The sequence below is a fragment of the Colias philodice genome, chromosome 8 (genome assembly GCF_061535455.1).
Source record: "Colias philodice isolate Cphi_HAF_F1 chromosome 8, ilColPhil1 Martin Lab GWU primary, whole genome shotgun sequence".
NCBI lineage: Eukaryota > Metazoa > Arthropoda > Insecta > Lepidoptera > Pieridae > Colias > Colias philodice.
In genome coordinates, this window is record NC_143093.1 from 1725884 (window position 1) to 1743533 (window position 17650).

Consider the following 17650-nt stretch of genomic DNA (forward strand, 5'->3'; position numbering starts at 1 on the left):
TGTCATGCCGTTTCTAACATCGATTGTTGTAAATCATTCCTTACAAGTGACTATAATTTCAAAGTACTTTCGTTCAATATACGTAGTATTAACAAAAATTTTGACAATTTTGTAATTTCTTTGCAGCGTTTAAAACTATTATATGATGTCATAATACTGAATGAATGTTGGCTTAGTGAACATTCTCAAATTCCATTATTGCAAAATTACACAGCATATAAAACTACTAAAATTATTAATCAAAATGGTGGTGTTGTGATATACGTACGGGATGGTCTTAGTGTCACAGTTTCAGAACCTCCCATCGACGAGGCAAACTGTTTACAACTCATTGTTGACAAAAAGGTGTGTATACTCGGTATTTATCGCTCCCCTTCATTTAGAAATCCCTCAATGTTTCTCACATCGCTGGACAGGCACCTCACTAGTCTGAATAATCAATATATTGTCCTAGCAGGTGACATTAATATTAATATTTTGGAATCGTCTGATAGTCCCTGGTGGCAGGAATACCTATGCCTTGTCTCAGAATTTGATCTGGCGCCTGCAATAACACTTCCGACTAGACAAGGTTCGTGCCTTGACCACATCTTTGTAAAATCCAATAAAGCAGTAATTGGCGTAGTTTGCGAATCTGACATATCAGACCACGATATGGTTATGGTTGGGATCAGACTTGGTAAAATAAAGGTTCGCAACGCAAAACGTTACTTTTTCAAAAGAGATATTGAGCTTATAAAGTCTGACTTAAATCTTGTAAACTGGCAAAGTATCCTCGATAAAAACAACTTACACCTAATAGTCCAAACTTTCACCGATACGATTCTATCAATAGTAAACAAACACACTCGCAAATATCCCTGCCGCAGGTCAAACACTATCTTAAAACCTTGGATAAGTCCCGGCTTACTCCGTTGTATACGACACAGAGATCGACTCCATACACGTGTTAGAAGAAATCCTCTTGATACAATGCTACTGCACATTTACAATCGTTACCGTAACTTTACAAATAATTTACTGAAGAAACTTAAGCGTGAATACGAAGTTTCCCTTCTGAGTGATAGTGCGGGCAATCCAAAAAAAACCTGGGAAGCCGTAAAGAATATTTGTAATTTATCTATTTCTAAAAGAGAACCGTCAGAGCTCTTGAACATCCACTGTTTAAATCCTTCTCAGTCCCTTGAAGCATGCAACAAACATTTTACTTCTATTGGAGAATCTTACGCAACACAGATATTAGAGAAGTTTAAAGTCACTCAAGAAGATTTAGCTTCTACAATTTGTTTTAATAATTCTCCCGTAAACTCATTCTTTATGACACCAACTAACATACATGAAGTGGAATCTTTGATAATGCAACTGGAGAACAACAAAGCTCCGGGTATTGACGGCCTGAACAATTTACTGGTTAAGCGGATCCGTCAAGAGATCCTCGGCCCCCTAACCTCAATATATAATCTTAGTTTATCACAGGGAATTTTCCCTGATAGTTGGAAAATTGCCTCAGTATCCCCAATTCACAAAGCGGGGGAACGTGACAACCCGAATAATTACAGGCCTATTTCTTTATTGGGTGTCTTCTCAAGAATTCTCGAAAAAATAGTAAATTCTCGTTTGGTTAAATACTTAGAGAGTAATAACCTAATCTCAAACCATCAATTTGGTTTTAGACGGAAGAAAAGCACAGCCGATGCAGTCTCCCTCCTCACGTCAATTGTTGCTTCGCATTTAGATTGCAGAAGAAGCTGTCTTTGTGTATTTCTCGACCTTGCAAAGGCATTTGATACCGTTTCTATTCCATTACTGCTTAGAAAGCTTGATGGATGCGGTATCAAAGGCCATGCACTTCTGTGGTTTGAGAGCTATCTGAAGGGAAGGCTTCAGTGTGTTAAAATTGGAGACCAAAGAAGCTCAACGAGAGAGGTCAATTTTGGAGTCCCACAAGGTAGCATCTTAGGCCCCACCCTTTTTATACTTTATATGGACGACATTCACAAGGTCCCTCTATCTAACGCGGATATTCTCTGCTACGCAGACGATACAGCTGTCATATTCTGCGGTAAAAATTGGGATGAGGCTGTGTCTACCGCTCAAAAAGGTATGACTCAAATTAATTCATGGCTCGAACGCAATTTACTAACACTAAATGTAGATAAAACCAATTATATTTGCTTTCATAAAACTTCAGTTTCGGCACCCTCTTTATGCGACATGATAGAGTTTCCGCAAACAGGGACGGCTAATCTTTCAATTAAAAGAGCTCAAAAGGTAAAATACCTGGGTATCATGTTGGATGAAAATTTGAACTTTAAGAGTCACATACATCTGCTCTCTGATCGTGTCCGTAAAATTTCAGGTATAATAAAAAAACTTCGGAATTCTGCTAAAACTGATCTGCTTAGGAATGTTTATTATGCTCTTTGCCAATCCATTATCACTTATTGTATTAACTCTTGGGGCGGGGCTGCGAAAACATCACTTATCGGCCTTGAAAGAGCTCAACGAGCGGTCCTAAAAACAATGTTATGCAAGCCCTTCAGATACCCAACCTCTGAACTTTATAAAGACAGTGACGTTCTGACGGTGCGGCAGCTTTTCATCCTCTATAGCTCTCTTTCCACCCATAAATCTATCTTAAATTTAGTTGATTACAAAGATCTTGTAAAAAAGCGTGTCTTCAAAATTCCAAACATAACTACACACTCAACATTCGCTAAGCGCATGAACCCATACATTGGCATCTTTATATATAATAAAATAAATTTAAAATGTAACATTAAGAGTTTTTCTATTTTTAAAGCTAAAAAAGTTATTACATGCTATTTAAAATCATTAAATTACACACAAACAGAAAAGCTTCTTGTCTCAATACATTAAATTAATATAAATTATTGTTTATTTACATTATATTGTATATGTATCATATAATTTTATTTAATTTAACTTTAATTTATGTACTTATTTAACTTATTTTATTTATTTATATAGTTAGGTATCTATTTATTTATATTTATTTTTTTTAAATTTAGTTCATTAGTTGTACTCAATTCATATCTTATATTTAAATTAGTTATTTTAAATCTTTTTTAATCAACAATTACGGTACCACGAGCAAATCCATTCTTTATAATCGTACCAGCTCCCACGACACAAGTTCTCTTAGTGTGGGAGCTACAGTTAATAATTATATTGTATAATAAGTGACAGCAAAATATGATGTTGTTAAATTTTGTTTTGTTACATACTGTGTTTTTGCTGAAATAAATAATTTTTCATTTTTCATTTTTTTTCATTATTCATTAGATAAGTTAAACAGAACATATTAGGAAGCTGTATAACCAGTAGTAAGTATATCAGAAATCAGGTCATATTTCATCTCAAACCGCTCAAAGTGACGAAAATAATTTAGCTAGCTTATAATATAGATTCAAAAGATCAAATATAAACATTAATGTTTACCAATGTGTTTACCTGATATTATAAAAAAATATAGAAAACGTCGAAAGATAAAATCTGAGCGTTTGAAGATATTAGGCCAAAGATATTTCCAAAGGGCAGCTTATAATAAAAATACTCTTTGCAGATGTGACTATTTACGAATATTGGAATCCATTTGGAATCAAATATAATTTTAATGCTTTGGTGTATCTATAAATGTTATGTTTTTGGACGCAAATAGCATAATATTAGTAGGTACCTCTAAAATATCGAAATCCTCTTAATCCTTATAAATCCACTGATTTTTTTTCCGGAAAATGCTTTATCGATATTCAAAGCAACCTATTAATTAGCAATTGTGTAGGCACTATCAATTCGATTTCTGTTAAAATAAAGCAAATCTTCCTCTCTTGTAAAAATCCTTTTCCTCTCTTGTTTATAACAAATAATAATTACTTCTTATTTCAATTAACAGTACTTAAGTATACTTACCTAGATTTAAAATTAAACATATTTAAACAATTTACTTGCGAAGTTTGGAAGTGTTAAACGTCGGATTTAATAATATAATGAATTCGTTTGAAACCAGTTTTAAAAGCTTTGATGTCTAAATTTAAATGTTTTCAATTAAATGTAGTTAATCAAAAGTACAAAATAAAGTGTTTTTTGTTGTCAACAATGCAGATATCACGATATAACAGCCATATTGAATCAAAAAATAATTTTCGATTTCATAAAATTCACAAATGGATAGGAATACAAAGGATACCTTATATAAAGTAGAAAAATATAGATAACGATCAAGTTCTACCCATTTACAAAACAAAAAAATATGCCATGATATAAACTCATATTATAATTATACCGTAATTTGGTTTGCTCTCAGTTAATAACTAATATTTCGATCGTTGGATAATAATAATAAACAATAAACAAATCTAAATTGCTCCCTAAACATACAAATGGAGGGAATCTTATTAAGATGCTATCAACGAATAAGCTGTATATCGAAGTTCTAATCCAATTAGAAGCAGCTAACAGGCGTATTGTATCTATGGTACTGTATAGTTCAGAACTCCAAACATCTTTAGGGATAGTAAGACTTGAACGAAATACTGAGAATGTTACTGAAGGTTACTGGGATTCTGTTTCGAAGGCTGAACTGAATTCGTCAACGGACTTCCGTGAACAATAAGTACGTACTTATGTTATCAATTTAATATTTTTGATGGTCGGAAAAGAATTATGTGTAATCGATATTAATTGAGAACCAAATTTCTGAACGGATTTGAATACAATATGTAAGTATGCTATCGGAAAATTATTATGAGAGAATTATCCACTATTCCTTCACTATTCGATAATTTTCTACTGATATTTGATAATATATTAAGTATGTAGGATTTTTCATATATATTCGATACCACAATCGCAGATTATAAAATAGTTACTACCTCAACTCTATAATATTGTAATATGTATTAAACTTATTTAAAAAAATATGTGTGCGTGTACTAGTGCAGTACACACGTAAGAAGTGAAACTTGTTTATGACCTTATTTTTCAAAAAATAATTTACTATATGCAACTTTACAGAAGTACGTCGAATCAAAGATGGCGCGTAACGGAAAAATGTCACGCGTAACGAAAAAATGTTACACTAAATTTTTTTCCAACCCCGATAAAGAAGTTTCACTTCAAAAATAATAACAACAAAAATAAAAGCAGAAAAAATGTCGTGTATCTACATATCACTTTTCCGTGAACAAATGTTTGAATTTTAATTAAAAATTGACACACTTTTATAGAGTAACATTTATTTGCTGTATGTCATCTATCCCTACAGACTGTCAGACAGTTACAACAAGTCCTGTCAATATTTGTTGACGTTTCATTAAATGCCCGGTTTCTGTATCATATTCCAATTTACTGTTGGATTTTGATACCAACGGTTGGATTTTGATGGTTTTATTTTAATACTTAGATTTTTTTAAATATGTTCAAATGTATGCAACGAATTAAATTTTCTTCGGATTTTGTTTTATCTTATAAAATTCCTGTTTAAAATATGTTACAGTTATATAATATTTTTTTATTCTTCTCCTTTTTCCTGAGATTAATCTCTGTAGGTAGTCAATCACTTTTTTCCACTTACATAATAAAAATAATATAAAACGATAATTCGAGATTAAGATGTTTTGCTCAGTTTTATTATTTGTTTTTCTTTTACTTTATTTCATTAAAATCGCTTCATACATCAGCGTGAAAAGTACACATACTTCCATATCTCCAGAATTAAATTTCGTCATAAATTGTACAACGCATACGCTGTTTTTGATAATATAATAATATTTGGTTTTCGAAAGGGCAGGTGCACAGAAGATGCAGTTAATCACTTGGTTAATCAAATAGGTAATCATGTCGATAAAAAACAAAAGGTCCTAGGTATCTTTTTAGACTTAAAAAAAGCATTCGACACAGTTTCTGTTCCGATACTTTTGGAGAGGATGGAAAGGTATGGTATTCGTGATGTTCCGTTAAAAATTTTTAAAAACTACCTCGAAAATAGATTTCAGTGTGTTAAAATAAATGATCATCTTAGTGATGACTGTCCTATGTTATTCGGTGTACCGCAGGGAAGTGTGCTCGGCCCAACTCTCTTCTTAATATATATAAACTCTCTCTGTAACTTAAATATTGCCAATGGCTCAATTATTAGTTTTGCAAATGATACTTCACTTATTTTTCATGGAGAGAGTTGGGCTGAAGCGTGCCTCCACGCGGAGAACGGCATTAGAACTGTTTCAAATTGGTTGCGAAATAGTCTACTCACCTTAAATCTGGAAAAAACTAATTTTATTGCGTTTAGTCCCACTAATTCTTCTCAACCACCTAATGTTTTTATATTAAAAGTTCACAACTGTGATACATTCAATTCGAATATATTATGCAATTGTTCTGCTATAAAAATGGTTCCACACATTAAATACCTAGGAGTTATAATCGATAACCTTTGTAAATGGAAGCAACATATTGAACTTATAACCACTAGAGTTCAGAAACTGTCGTGGATTTTTAAAAGACTTAGGGTATTACTGGAACACAATATCATATTTATGGTTTACAAAGCTCTTTGCCACTCAATTATCCAATATTGCATTTCGGTATGGGGTGGCACTTTCAAAACGTCGTTAATAATTCTAGAGAGAGCAAAAAGAGGCATTCTCAAGGTCATTCTTCATAAACCTTTTAGATATCCAACTGACCAGCTGTATAGGGAAGCTAAAATTCTGAATGTAAGGCAGACATATATATTGCAAATAACACTTAGACAACATAAAATAACACCTCTTTGTGCTGTCTCTTCTGGTAAGAGAAGAAATGACCTGGTATGCTCTAACCTTATTCCGCGTACTGGTTTCCTTCGTCGCCAATCTTCATACATGAGTATATTTTTATATAAAAAGGTCAATAAAAGCCTTTCTATACACAATCTTACCTTAGTAAAATGTAAAAAGAAGGTTACAGAGTGGTTGCTGACCCAGAATTATTCAGATACTGAACAATACATAGTTCAAATAAAAATTTAGCAAACCTCTATCTATGGCCACTACATCCACTCACGCGCTAACACACTCATACACACATACATTCACACACACACACACTCATACATACACACACGCTCACACATGCATACAAACACGCGCACTCATTCAAACACGCACGCACAACATATGAGTATATCTTCTAAACTTGAGTAAAAAATGTATAATTTAAATTTTATTTTGTATAATTTTGTATAAAAATAGCTAAATTACCTAAATCATTATTTAAGTTAATATTATGCTATAGTTCTGTTATTATTGTGTCATTAAGGAAGGTGGACCCCAAAATACAGGCTGTCCTAGTTTGGGGTCCAAATGTTACATGTTTGTACCTAACCCACAAATTGATCAATAAATGATTTTTATTTTATTTATTTTATTTATCTAAGGGTACATTAATCATCATTATGACTTGAGCTTCTGAAATCCAAAAACAACAGAATTATTTATTCATTCTGATGCAAAATCAACAGCTTTAAAGCTTTTGAAATATTGCTCCAAGATGCTTATAACTAATTACATTTATTTTGAGTTGAGTTGTTAGTTGGTTGGTCATGACCCAGCCAGAGGTCGTGGGTTCGATTCCCAACCGGGGCAAATATTTGTGTGATGAACATCGATGTTTGCTATGTATCTGGGTGTTAATTATCTATATAAATATATATTTAAAATTATATATGTATGTTTATCAGCCATCTGGTTTCCATAACACAAGCGAAAAGCTTAGTATGGGATCAGATCGTGTCGTGTGTGAAGATGTCCTGAAATATTTATTTATTTATTATTTATTTACTCAAAAGTCGCTTGATCGATACTGGATTGTCTGTACTCTAAGCAAAGTTTTTGTCATAGTAAAATTGTGTAATTTTAAAGATTTAAGCATACTAAGGGACATAGGGACACAGAAAGCGACTTTGTATTATACTATGTAATGATAGCGATTTTTACGCAGTGATCAGCAAGTAAAATCACCTAACTCTCAATTCGCGTAACTCTATTACAGTACCTTTGACAAAATTGGAAGAGCCCAAAATATAATTTATTTAGAACACACGCTAAAATATGCTTATATGAATAAGAAAATGTCCACTTAATCTAAAACGTATACCTACAGATCCTACCAAATCACCTTTCTATTTCTAATAAGCAGTCGTAGTCGCAGTACGTCGTCGTCGTCGTAGAAAAAACTGCTTCCAAATCCGTTGTATAGTTTTAAATATCTATCATTTAAGCATACATTATGTAGTATATAGGCATTTTATTTTTTATTATTTCTTTAATTTTTATTTTTTTGCGCTATCCATATGTACACACTTCTTACGTTTCCTTTCCTACCAGGTTGCCTGGTAGAGCTTGCTATGTAGCAATGAGGCCGCCTATTGTGCTTGTACCTACCTTATTAGTTTGAACTTGATTTACTTAACTTGATTTATTTTTGAGCGAGGTACCAAAGGAACTAACACCAAGTTTCTGTTCTATGCATTATAAATTAGCTTTCTCCAAGGTTTATTCCTATTAGTATAACATTATTAACAGTATTATGAAATAATGCAAGTTTCACAAATTGTGACGAAATTCTCTAGTTCTAGGAATTTACTAAAATGTTTATAATAAATTATTTCAACGATATAAGAATAATTTTACTGTACCTCATTAAAATAGTTCTGTTCTCACCGTCTCCGACTGATCGTATTTTTTATAAAGTTTTCAAAATTTTTTAGTCCTAATCACTGTGGAGACGAATCCAAATAAATAAAAATCATAAAATCCTTTCAGCCGACGCGATTTTGAGTTCTAAATAATTAAAATTTTCAACAATCTTCGAATATGAAATCAATTCAAATATTTAATAAATTTAATTTGGTTCACACAAAACTAAACCTGATATATTCACATAATATTTGTAATGAAACATCAAATTGTCCGCCTTTATCTATACTAATATTATAAAGAGGAAAGGTTTGTTTGTATGTATGTATGTATGGTTTTCACGCATAAACTACTGGACCGATTTTGATGAAATTTGGCACAGATAATCTTTAGACCCTGAGAAAGAACATAGGCTACCTTTTATTGCGAAATATGTACCAAGGGCGAAGCCGGGGCGGACCGCTAGTATTTAATAAATTTAATTTGGTTCACACAAAACTAAACCTGATATATTCACATAATATTTATAATCAAACATCAAATTGTCGGCCTTTATCTATACTTCTATACTAATATTATAAAGAGGAAAGGTTTGTATGTATGTATGTATGTATGGTTTTCTCGCATAAACTACTGGACCGATTTTGATGAAATTTGGCACAGACAATCTTTACACCCTGAGAAAGAACATAGGCTACCTTTTATTGCGAAATATGTACCACGGGCGAAGCCGGGGCGGACCGCTAGTTGTTTATAATTGAAAAGCCTATGGTTTAATTCATGCTGCCCTAATTATTGTCCATATCATGATTATTTCATACCAAATGATTTATTGATATGATAACATGTAATAAATAGCAATTGAAAACGTATGTTTGAATGTTTGCATCAGAAATGAAATAGGATTCGATTAACAATCTCAATTTTATAGTTGTAAAAATAAGTTTATTATTTAATGTAGAGATTGAGAGTCGTTTTAATTTAACTTTATTATACACACTTCAATGTAGGTAATTAAAATTAATCCAAACTTTTTACTTCGTTATAATTTATAGATGCGACAAAAAATAAAATTCACGATAGAGATCTACGACTTTAAAATGCTCCTCAATTTAATGCTTTTGTTTTTTTTTTGGTTATTTTTAGTACCGTAAAGTAGATATTGTTTCAAGAAACCAATATAATTTAAATACAAGCTAAAAAGTATTCGATTAATATGTGAATTTCCATTCAAAATACTACAACAATTGTGTTCAAAATTCATGAAATACCGCTACGAGTTACTGCGTCACTTACTTGCAAATATTTAATTACCTCAGGCTAGTGTACAGTCAAAAGGCTTAATACATGTGTTACGTAATAAAAGCAGGAATTCGTGATACATTTAAACTTTTATTAATTTGCACTTTGCACTGGAGTGGGAGTCGAGCATGCTTCGGCACGAACTGGGCCACGCTCGCACCGGGGAAGGTACCACACCCTCACAGAATATCGGCGCCATAGTGACAGTTTACTGTCGCGTTCCGTACGGTGAGTGAGGGGTCCGGAGGCCCACATCCCTTCCTATCCCCTACCCATCCTCTCCTCCCCTATCCTTAATCCCTCCCATCCTCGCCCCTTTCTCCCTAATTCCTTCCAAATCCCTTAATCCTGGTAGGCAACAACCATAACCTCTGTTATGGTCTATGGGCGACGCAACCTGCTTACCACCAGGCAGTGCGTCCGCTCGTTTGCCTTCTCATAATATAAAAAAAAAAAAAAAAAAAAAAAAAAAAACTTCAAGTACCAGAAAAAGAAAGTTAAGAAAATATAATAGAACTAGCTTTCCGCGTGCGGCTTGGTCCGCTTTGTAGAAATCTTACAAATTATACACTAAAACCTATATGCTATGCTAAAACCTTCATCAAGAACCACTCTATTTATTAAAAATACCTCATCAAAATCTGTTGCGTTGTCTTCAAGACTTAAGCATACATAGGGACAGAGAAAGCGATTTTGTAATGGTAAATACGTAACAATGTGGTTTTTATTCATTGATTATACTTTATGTTCGTTTTACCACAGATAATATAATAGAATAACTGTAAATATCTTATACATATAAGATAATATAAAAAAATAAATAAAATAAAAAACACTTTATTGTACAATGCACAGATAAACAATACAATAATATACAAAAAGAATCTTCACCGTACAAATTGGCGGCCTTATCGCTTTGAAGCGATTTCTTCCAGGCAACCTTGGGATATAATATAATAAGGTTTTACTAACAAAATGCGCAAATAATGCCACTTTGCCATTCCAATTCATAAAGTAATGAAATGAGCTGAACAAATTTGCTATACCCACCCATATATTTTCATTTTTAAAATACTTATTTATAAAAGATTAAAATGGATTGAAATCAATTTGTTCATTTAAAATAGCATCACTTCCCACAGAGTGGAAAAATAGTGGTTTTAATTAATTTGCTTTCATATTAATTTGCTTTATTTAGATAAATTTATATTATTATAAAGTAGAATTTTTTTTTAATTTGTTTGCTTGATCGCGCTAATCTAAAGAACCACGCGTCCGATTTAAAAATTATTTCATTGCTAGATAATCCATTTATCTAGGAGGGCTATAAGCTATATACATATCATCATATTATGACCAATAAGAGCGAAACAATGCAGGTAAAACCGCGGGGCACAGCTAATTTATATTTAAATCAATCATGTTATGTACCAAAAATAGCGTATAAAAGAAATAAATATGAGGCTTATCGTATAATGAATAATTGTATTTTTGGCAAAATATCGAATTGGAATTCAAGAACTATCACGTGTAGGTATTTTTGTTTGTTCTAATTATAAAAAGATAAACTATCTGTATATTTTTATACTGCGTAATTGACAAGAATATAATTATTTAAGAATGTACTTCTGAGTCTTCTTTCATCAATACCATGAAAGCTATAATTGTTGATATATAACATAATAAATAATACACTTACATACAATAAATAAGAGACGAACTTCATCCCGCGACGTTCCTCGTATCATATTTTTTTTACATTTTGGGTAAATAACCCATTTAATCATTCATACTATAGCAATCTTCACTTAATGTATTATTAAAAGGCAGATACTTCTAAAAATCTTAATGGAAAATTCGTACAAAATTCCTCAAGGTAAAACTACATTTTAGGACTAAAAGTAATGTCCTGTAGAGCTGTTGTCATCTTGTTTAAGTGTTTAAACACTTTTACTAGTTGAGACTGTTTTTGTCCATATAGAGCTTGTTATATCTATGAAAGAATGATATTTATCTTGAGTAAATAGGTTGTAACAAACTTAACAAGGTTCATTTATTTTGTAAGCTCTATTTTATCTATACTAATATTATAAAACTGAAGAGTTTGTTTATTTGTTTGAACGCGCTACTGCTCCGATTTGAAAAATACTTTTGGTGTTAGATAGCCCATTTATAGAGAAAGGCTATGGGGCTAATATTATATCATCAAGCCAAGACCAACAGCTAGGCACAGCTAGTTTGTTATATTCTATGAAATTCAGTACTTAGAATTACAATATAAAACTTTTTAAGATATCTGAACTATTTTGAGTAAGTTCTACGTCTTCAAGCAGGAACCAACCAGGATTTTTATTTTATCTATACATATATTATTACCACATCAAAATATATTCAATCATAAATTATAATAAGCAGATAATTCATTCAAAAGAGCTCAAATAAAAGAAAAAAATAAAACAAACATAGCCAAAAAAAACATTTATTCACAGACTACAACATTAATAACAAAGTAACAATAACATACATAACATAGAAAAAAAGCGTGTGTGTCGAGCACACGTGTCAAAAGTGAAACTTCTTTGGCAAGATTCAAAAATATCAAAACCGTCGCCTTACTCGTGACGCGACAGTATTGCCATGACTCTACATTGAAATTTTACTCTCAATGCGGCTAAAGAAGTTTCACTTCAAAATTAACATAATACAGACATAACATAAATATAGTTTACTAGCAATGCCCTGCGGTTTCACCCGCATAGATAGCGATATCGTTACAGTGAAAAGTCTACTATAGGTCGGACTATAGGTTTAATTTTTAATCACATGAAAATCACCTTTACCCCGTCCCGCACTACGGCCTTTTTTTTTGTTTTAGTGGGGAAATCTTTCATAGATACCCACGGACTCCGGGGGAGGGGCCGTGGGTTATGTCGGATTCCTACCGACCAAAACCCCACTGTGTTCCGTCAAGACGCATATTGGTAGAATTCCTCCGTGACCCCCGCACTACGGCCTGCTCGAAGAGTATACCTACTATTTTCTGTAGATTGACACTTTGAAAAATTCGTTATATCTTTTGAATGGAATATCCAATTCTTTTCATTTAAAAAGTATTTTGCTGGTATTGAAACAGTCTATAATAAAACATCATTTAATGGGATAAGGATTAATATATGTGTATGGCTAACATGGTTTGATTACTGTCGGCACTTCTATTTACTTTGAAAACGTAAAAAAGTTGTTGTAGTAACATAACTACTGAAGATGGACATATGGTATCGCGGACTTTCTTGTAGATATTGATCCATTCTATAATACCGTAGAACATTTTTGCACGCCTCATAAGCGAAGCGTTGAGGTGGGTACTACTGTCGCTTCGCGCAAAACATCTGATTTTTCAAACTTAAAATGTCTTTATGTATCATACATTGCACTTGTAAGATAATACATACACACACATATTAAGAAAAAACACCATTTTTAACGTTCATGATATTTTTGATGTCATTTTTGTTATTTAAACTAGTTAAAAAACAGTTTAAAAAAGTTCTGTCTTGGACGTCCGTGTGTCTGTATGTGCGGATCCTTTTTCTTGTTAACACGATAGCGACCGAAATACTTTACTAATCGAGTCTTTTTTTTTCTCTTACGCTTGAGTATGCTCAGGAATAGAACCCTTTCATTTTTCAGGGTCTGATTCGATGTGGTTTAATTGTTATTAAATAAACAAAAATAATAATTAAAAATATTTATTAAAAAAAAATTATGAGGCGTGCACTTTTGGATTTTCCAAATTATTTTGTTCTATCTTCAATAGATTCCGCAGCGCACGCGATGACAGAAGTTTTATTGAGGATTTTTTTACACCTTGGGTAACATTATTGCATTTTTGGTAAGGATCTCTAATTTTTTTGAAAATGCAATATAGCCTATGTTGCTCAGTAAAGATGCAGCTTTCTAATGGTGAAAGAATTTTTGAAATCGGTCCAGTAGTTTATGCGTGAAAACGATACATACATACATACATACATACATACATACTTACAAACTTTTCCTCTTTATAATATTAGTATAGATTTATGCTTTAACTAATCGTAAAAAAAACATTTAATTTTACAATTACTCTAACCTGTTTCAACTCCTTCTTAATAGGTCGTGTGACGTCAATATTTTTCTTTCTCAGTCGCTTCACGGCTACAAACGTACCCCTGAACGAGGCGAGGGTCGTGTGCGCGCGTTTGTTATCAACCTCTTGTACAGCATCCTAGAAGAAAGATAACATTTTATTTTTTGTTTAATAGAGTTTAATGTGACTTATAGGAAGGTAAAATATATCAACTTGTTATCTATATTATAATAAAAAGAATTGTCACATGTGTTGCTAACTGGAGAGCGACTCGACCAATTCGGATAATTTTAACGTTCGACTCAACCAATTCGGCTACCTTTTTTTTTAATCAAGCGATCTTCATATGGAGAGATAACATGAAAAAGGGGCGATTATAATTAATTATAGGATACTAGCTTCCCGCCCGCGGCTTCGCCCGCATTTTAAAAGAAAAACCCTCATAGTTCCCGTTCCCGTGAGATTTCCGGGATAAAACCAATTCAGTATATAGGTAGTATTTGCTTGAAAGAGTAACAAACATACACACCTACACATACACATACCGTCCTCGCAAGCTTTCGTATTTGTAATATTAGTACCTAGATTATTAGATAATAAAATATAGGTACCTAACCCACAAAATCTCCATCCAGGTACATAATAACAAGCAATTAATATCAACAAAAACAGAGTCAAAGTGACGTCAGCAACACGCCTCCATAACTTTATTTACAAATACAGAAGGTAAAGCTGCCAATAAAGTTAAGTACCCTTGAAGGGACTGAAAATGACGTATCCAGGAAATTAATAGACCTCAAGTGAAATACATTTATTCTTAAACAACTTGTAAACAAAAATTATTGTTGAAAACATACATACTAACACAATTATTATACCTACATATGCTCGAAAAACATAACCCTCCTTCTTTCGCAGTCGGGTAATAAATTAACACCACGCTAGTTACGTACAATATGCTTGCTGTCTTTACTTTTATCATTTTTATAACCACCTTGAAATATAAGCTTTCAGTGTTAGATAGTCCATTTATCGAGGATGGCTTTAGGCTATACCATCTGGTAAGACCAATAGGATCAGAGCAATGAGGGTAAAACCTCGGAACACAGATGCTAATCTATACTAATATTTATGTATTATAAAGCTGAAGAGTTTGTTTGTTTGTTTGTTTGTTTGTTTGAACGCGCTAATCTCGGGAACTACTGATCCGATTTGAAAAATTCTTTCGGTGTTAGATAGCCCATTTATCGAGGAAGGTTATAGACTATATATCATCACGCTACGACCATCAGGAGTGGAGCCACGGGGGTGAATCCGCGCGGAGCAGCTAGTATTCTATAAAATTAGGCTTAGATAAGATTTAAATCTCCGTAAGAAAATTCATCCAAAATACTAATGAATTATCTAAGCGTTAATTAGTTTTCTGAAAGTGACGATAGCGAAATGAAAATTTGATGGTGATGATGGTACATTGAATTATTCTAGAATTTTATAGAATAATTAATATTCTGAGGATGCTATAGCAAATTAAATTCGTGACTATATATATATATATATATATATATATATATATATATATGTGAAATACTAGCTGCTCCGCGCGGTTTCACCCCCGTGGCTCCACTCCTGTTAGTCGTAGCGTGATGATAGATAGCCTATAGCCTTCCTCGATAAATGAGCTATCTAACACCTAAAGAATTTTTCAAATCGGACCAATCTTAGTTTCCGAGATTAGCGCGTTCAAACAAACAAACAAACAAACTCTTCAGCTTTATAATATTAGTATAGATTGTTTGAAACAGCGTGAAAATCAACATTACCTGATTTTACTATTTATTCCGTAATTTTATAGGCCTTGTGAAATACTTAATTAAGTTAACAGTGATACGTGATCTACGCGAAGATAATATTTAATTTATGAAAATGTACCGTGATTGTTGTAGTATTTAATATGTAATTTTATGATAGTGTTTATTTCTGTTTCGTTGTAGTTTAGCCTTTAGTTCGGGCTGCAGTGGCTGCACCCTTGTTGAATACACAAAAATATGGTATTTGTTACGATGGTAATAATGACAACAGAATACACAGAATTACACAGGTATTTCACACAGAACTTTGAAAAACGATGACGTATAGTTCTTATTTTAAAAAGCAGTTAGGAAGCAACGAAAATATAACTTTTATGACTAGCAACCTAGTGGATATATATTCTCCTAATTATAAATATACATAAAATTTTGGTTTCATCAAAAAAACTATGAACGCAATAAATGCGGTGGGATCTAGTACTACTAGAAATAATACTTCATTGCAAAAATTATAGAGCTATAGGGAAATATTTAAACATTTTAATATTTATATAAGGGCTACCAACACGCGGGCAAATCAATTTTTGCTATAGCTTATGTGTTGTTCTTGTAAGTGCATAACTACACTGCCAAAATGCATTCAGTTGTTTCAGTTGTTTGTACCTATACCTTGTATTTGGAACCTAACATACGAAAATTAGGAATTCCGAGAAATGAAGCAATGAAGCAGCAATTAGTATTGCTAGCCTTTGTTATTTCCTATTTATGATATTACTAGGTTTCCGCCCGCGGCTTCGCCCGCGCAGTCAAAGAAAAACCCGCATAGTTCCCGTTCCCGTGGGATTTCCCTATTTCGGGATTTTTCGGGATTGCGTCATTTTCCCGGGATAAAAAGTAGCCTATGTCCTTTCTCGGGTATCAAAATATCTCCATACCAAATTTCATGAAAATTGGTTCAGTAGTTTAGGCGTGATTGAGTAACAGACAGACAGACAGAGTTACTTTCGCATTTATAATATTAGTATGGATTGGAAACGAATTTATAATTAATCTAATCTAAACTATAATCTTTTTAATTATATTATATATTAATCTTTATATATTCATTATAAAGCTGAAGAGTTTGTTTGTTTATTTGAACGCGCTAATCTCAGGAACTACTGGTCCAATTTGAAAAATTCTTTTGATGTTAGATAGCCCCTTTATCGAGAAAGGCTTTTTAGGCTATAAATCATCACGCTACGACCAACAGGAGCGGAGCACAGATAGTACAGGTAAATTAGCTTGGAGAAATTTTTGCGTTTGTAGTAGTGTATGGTCAGCAAATAAAATAAAACAACATTTTATTTTTAGTTTTTATTTTATACAGGGTTACTTGTAAAACACCAGCAACCTCGCAGGACAAGATAGCTAACATCATAAGTAACAACATTTGTTCTACGACTTTTGGCATAACGCAATAAATTATTTTTAAATGATTTTTTAAACTTTTATTGTACTCTCCTTACATTTGTAAGTCTATGTTCTATTAATTATCGGATGGACGACGCGACGCCCCCTTCCCCCTCTCGTTCGCTTTTTGTTTACGTAATTTTTGGGAGGCGTAGAGTTTATAATATTCAGACGGAAAATTAAATGAATATTTATTTTTGTATGAAAATAAAATCTAACAAATTATCAAAAGTCGAAATGTTGTTACTTATGATGTTAGCTAT

At 32.5% G+C, this 17650-nt stretch overlaps 1 protein-coding gene across 1 annotated transcript in view; it reads right to left on the reverse strand.

Moving 5' to 3' along the window:
- LOC149486300 (guanylate cyclase 32E-like) overlaps nucleotides 1-17650 on the reverse strand; it is a 138412-nt gene that overhangs the window by 55349 nt on the left and 65413 nt on the right. Inside the window, exon 12 of the mRNA XM_089697909.1 lies at nucleotides 14131-14265. Coding sequence (XP_089554035.1) covers nucleotides 14131-14265 — 135 coding nt within the window. The remainder of the gene's footprint in view (nucleotides 1-14130; nucleotides 14266-17650) is intronic.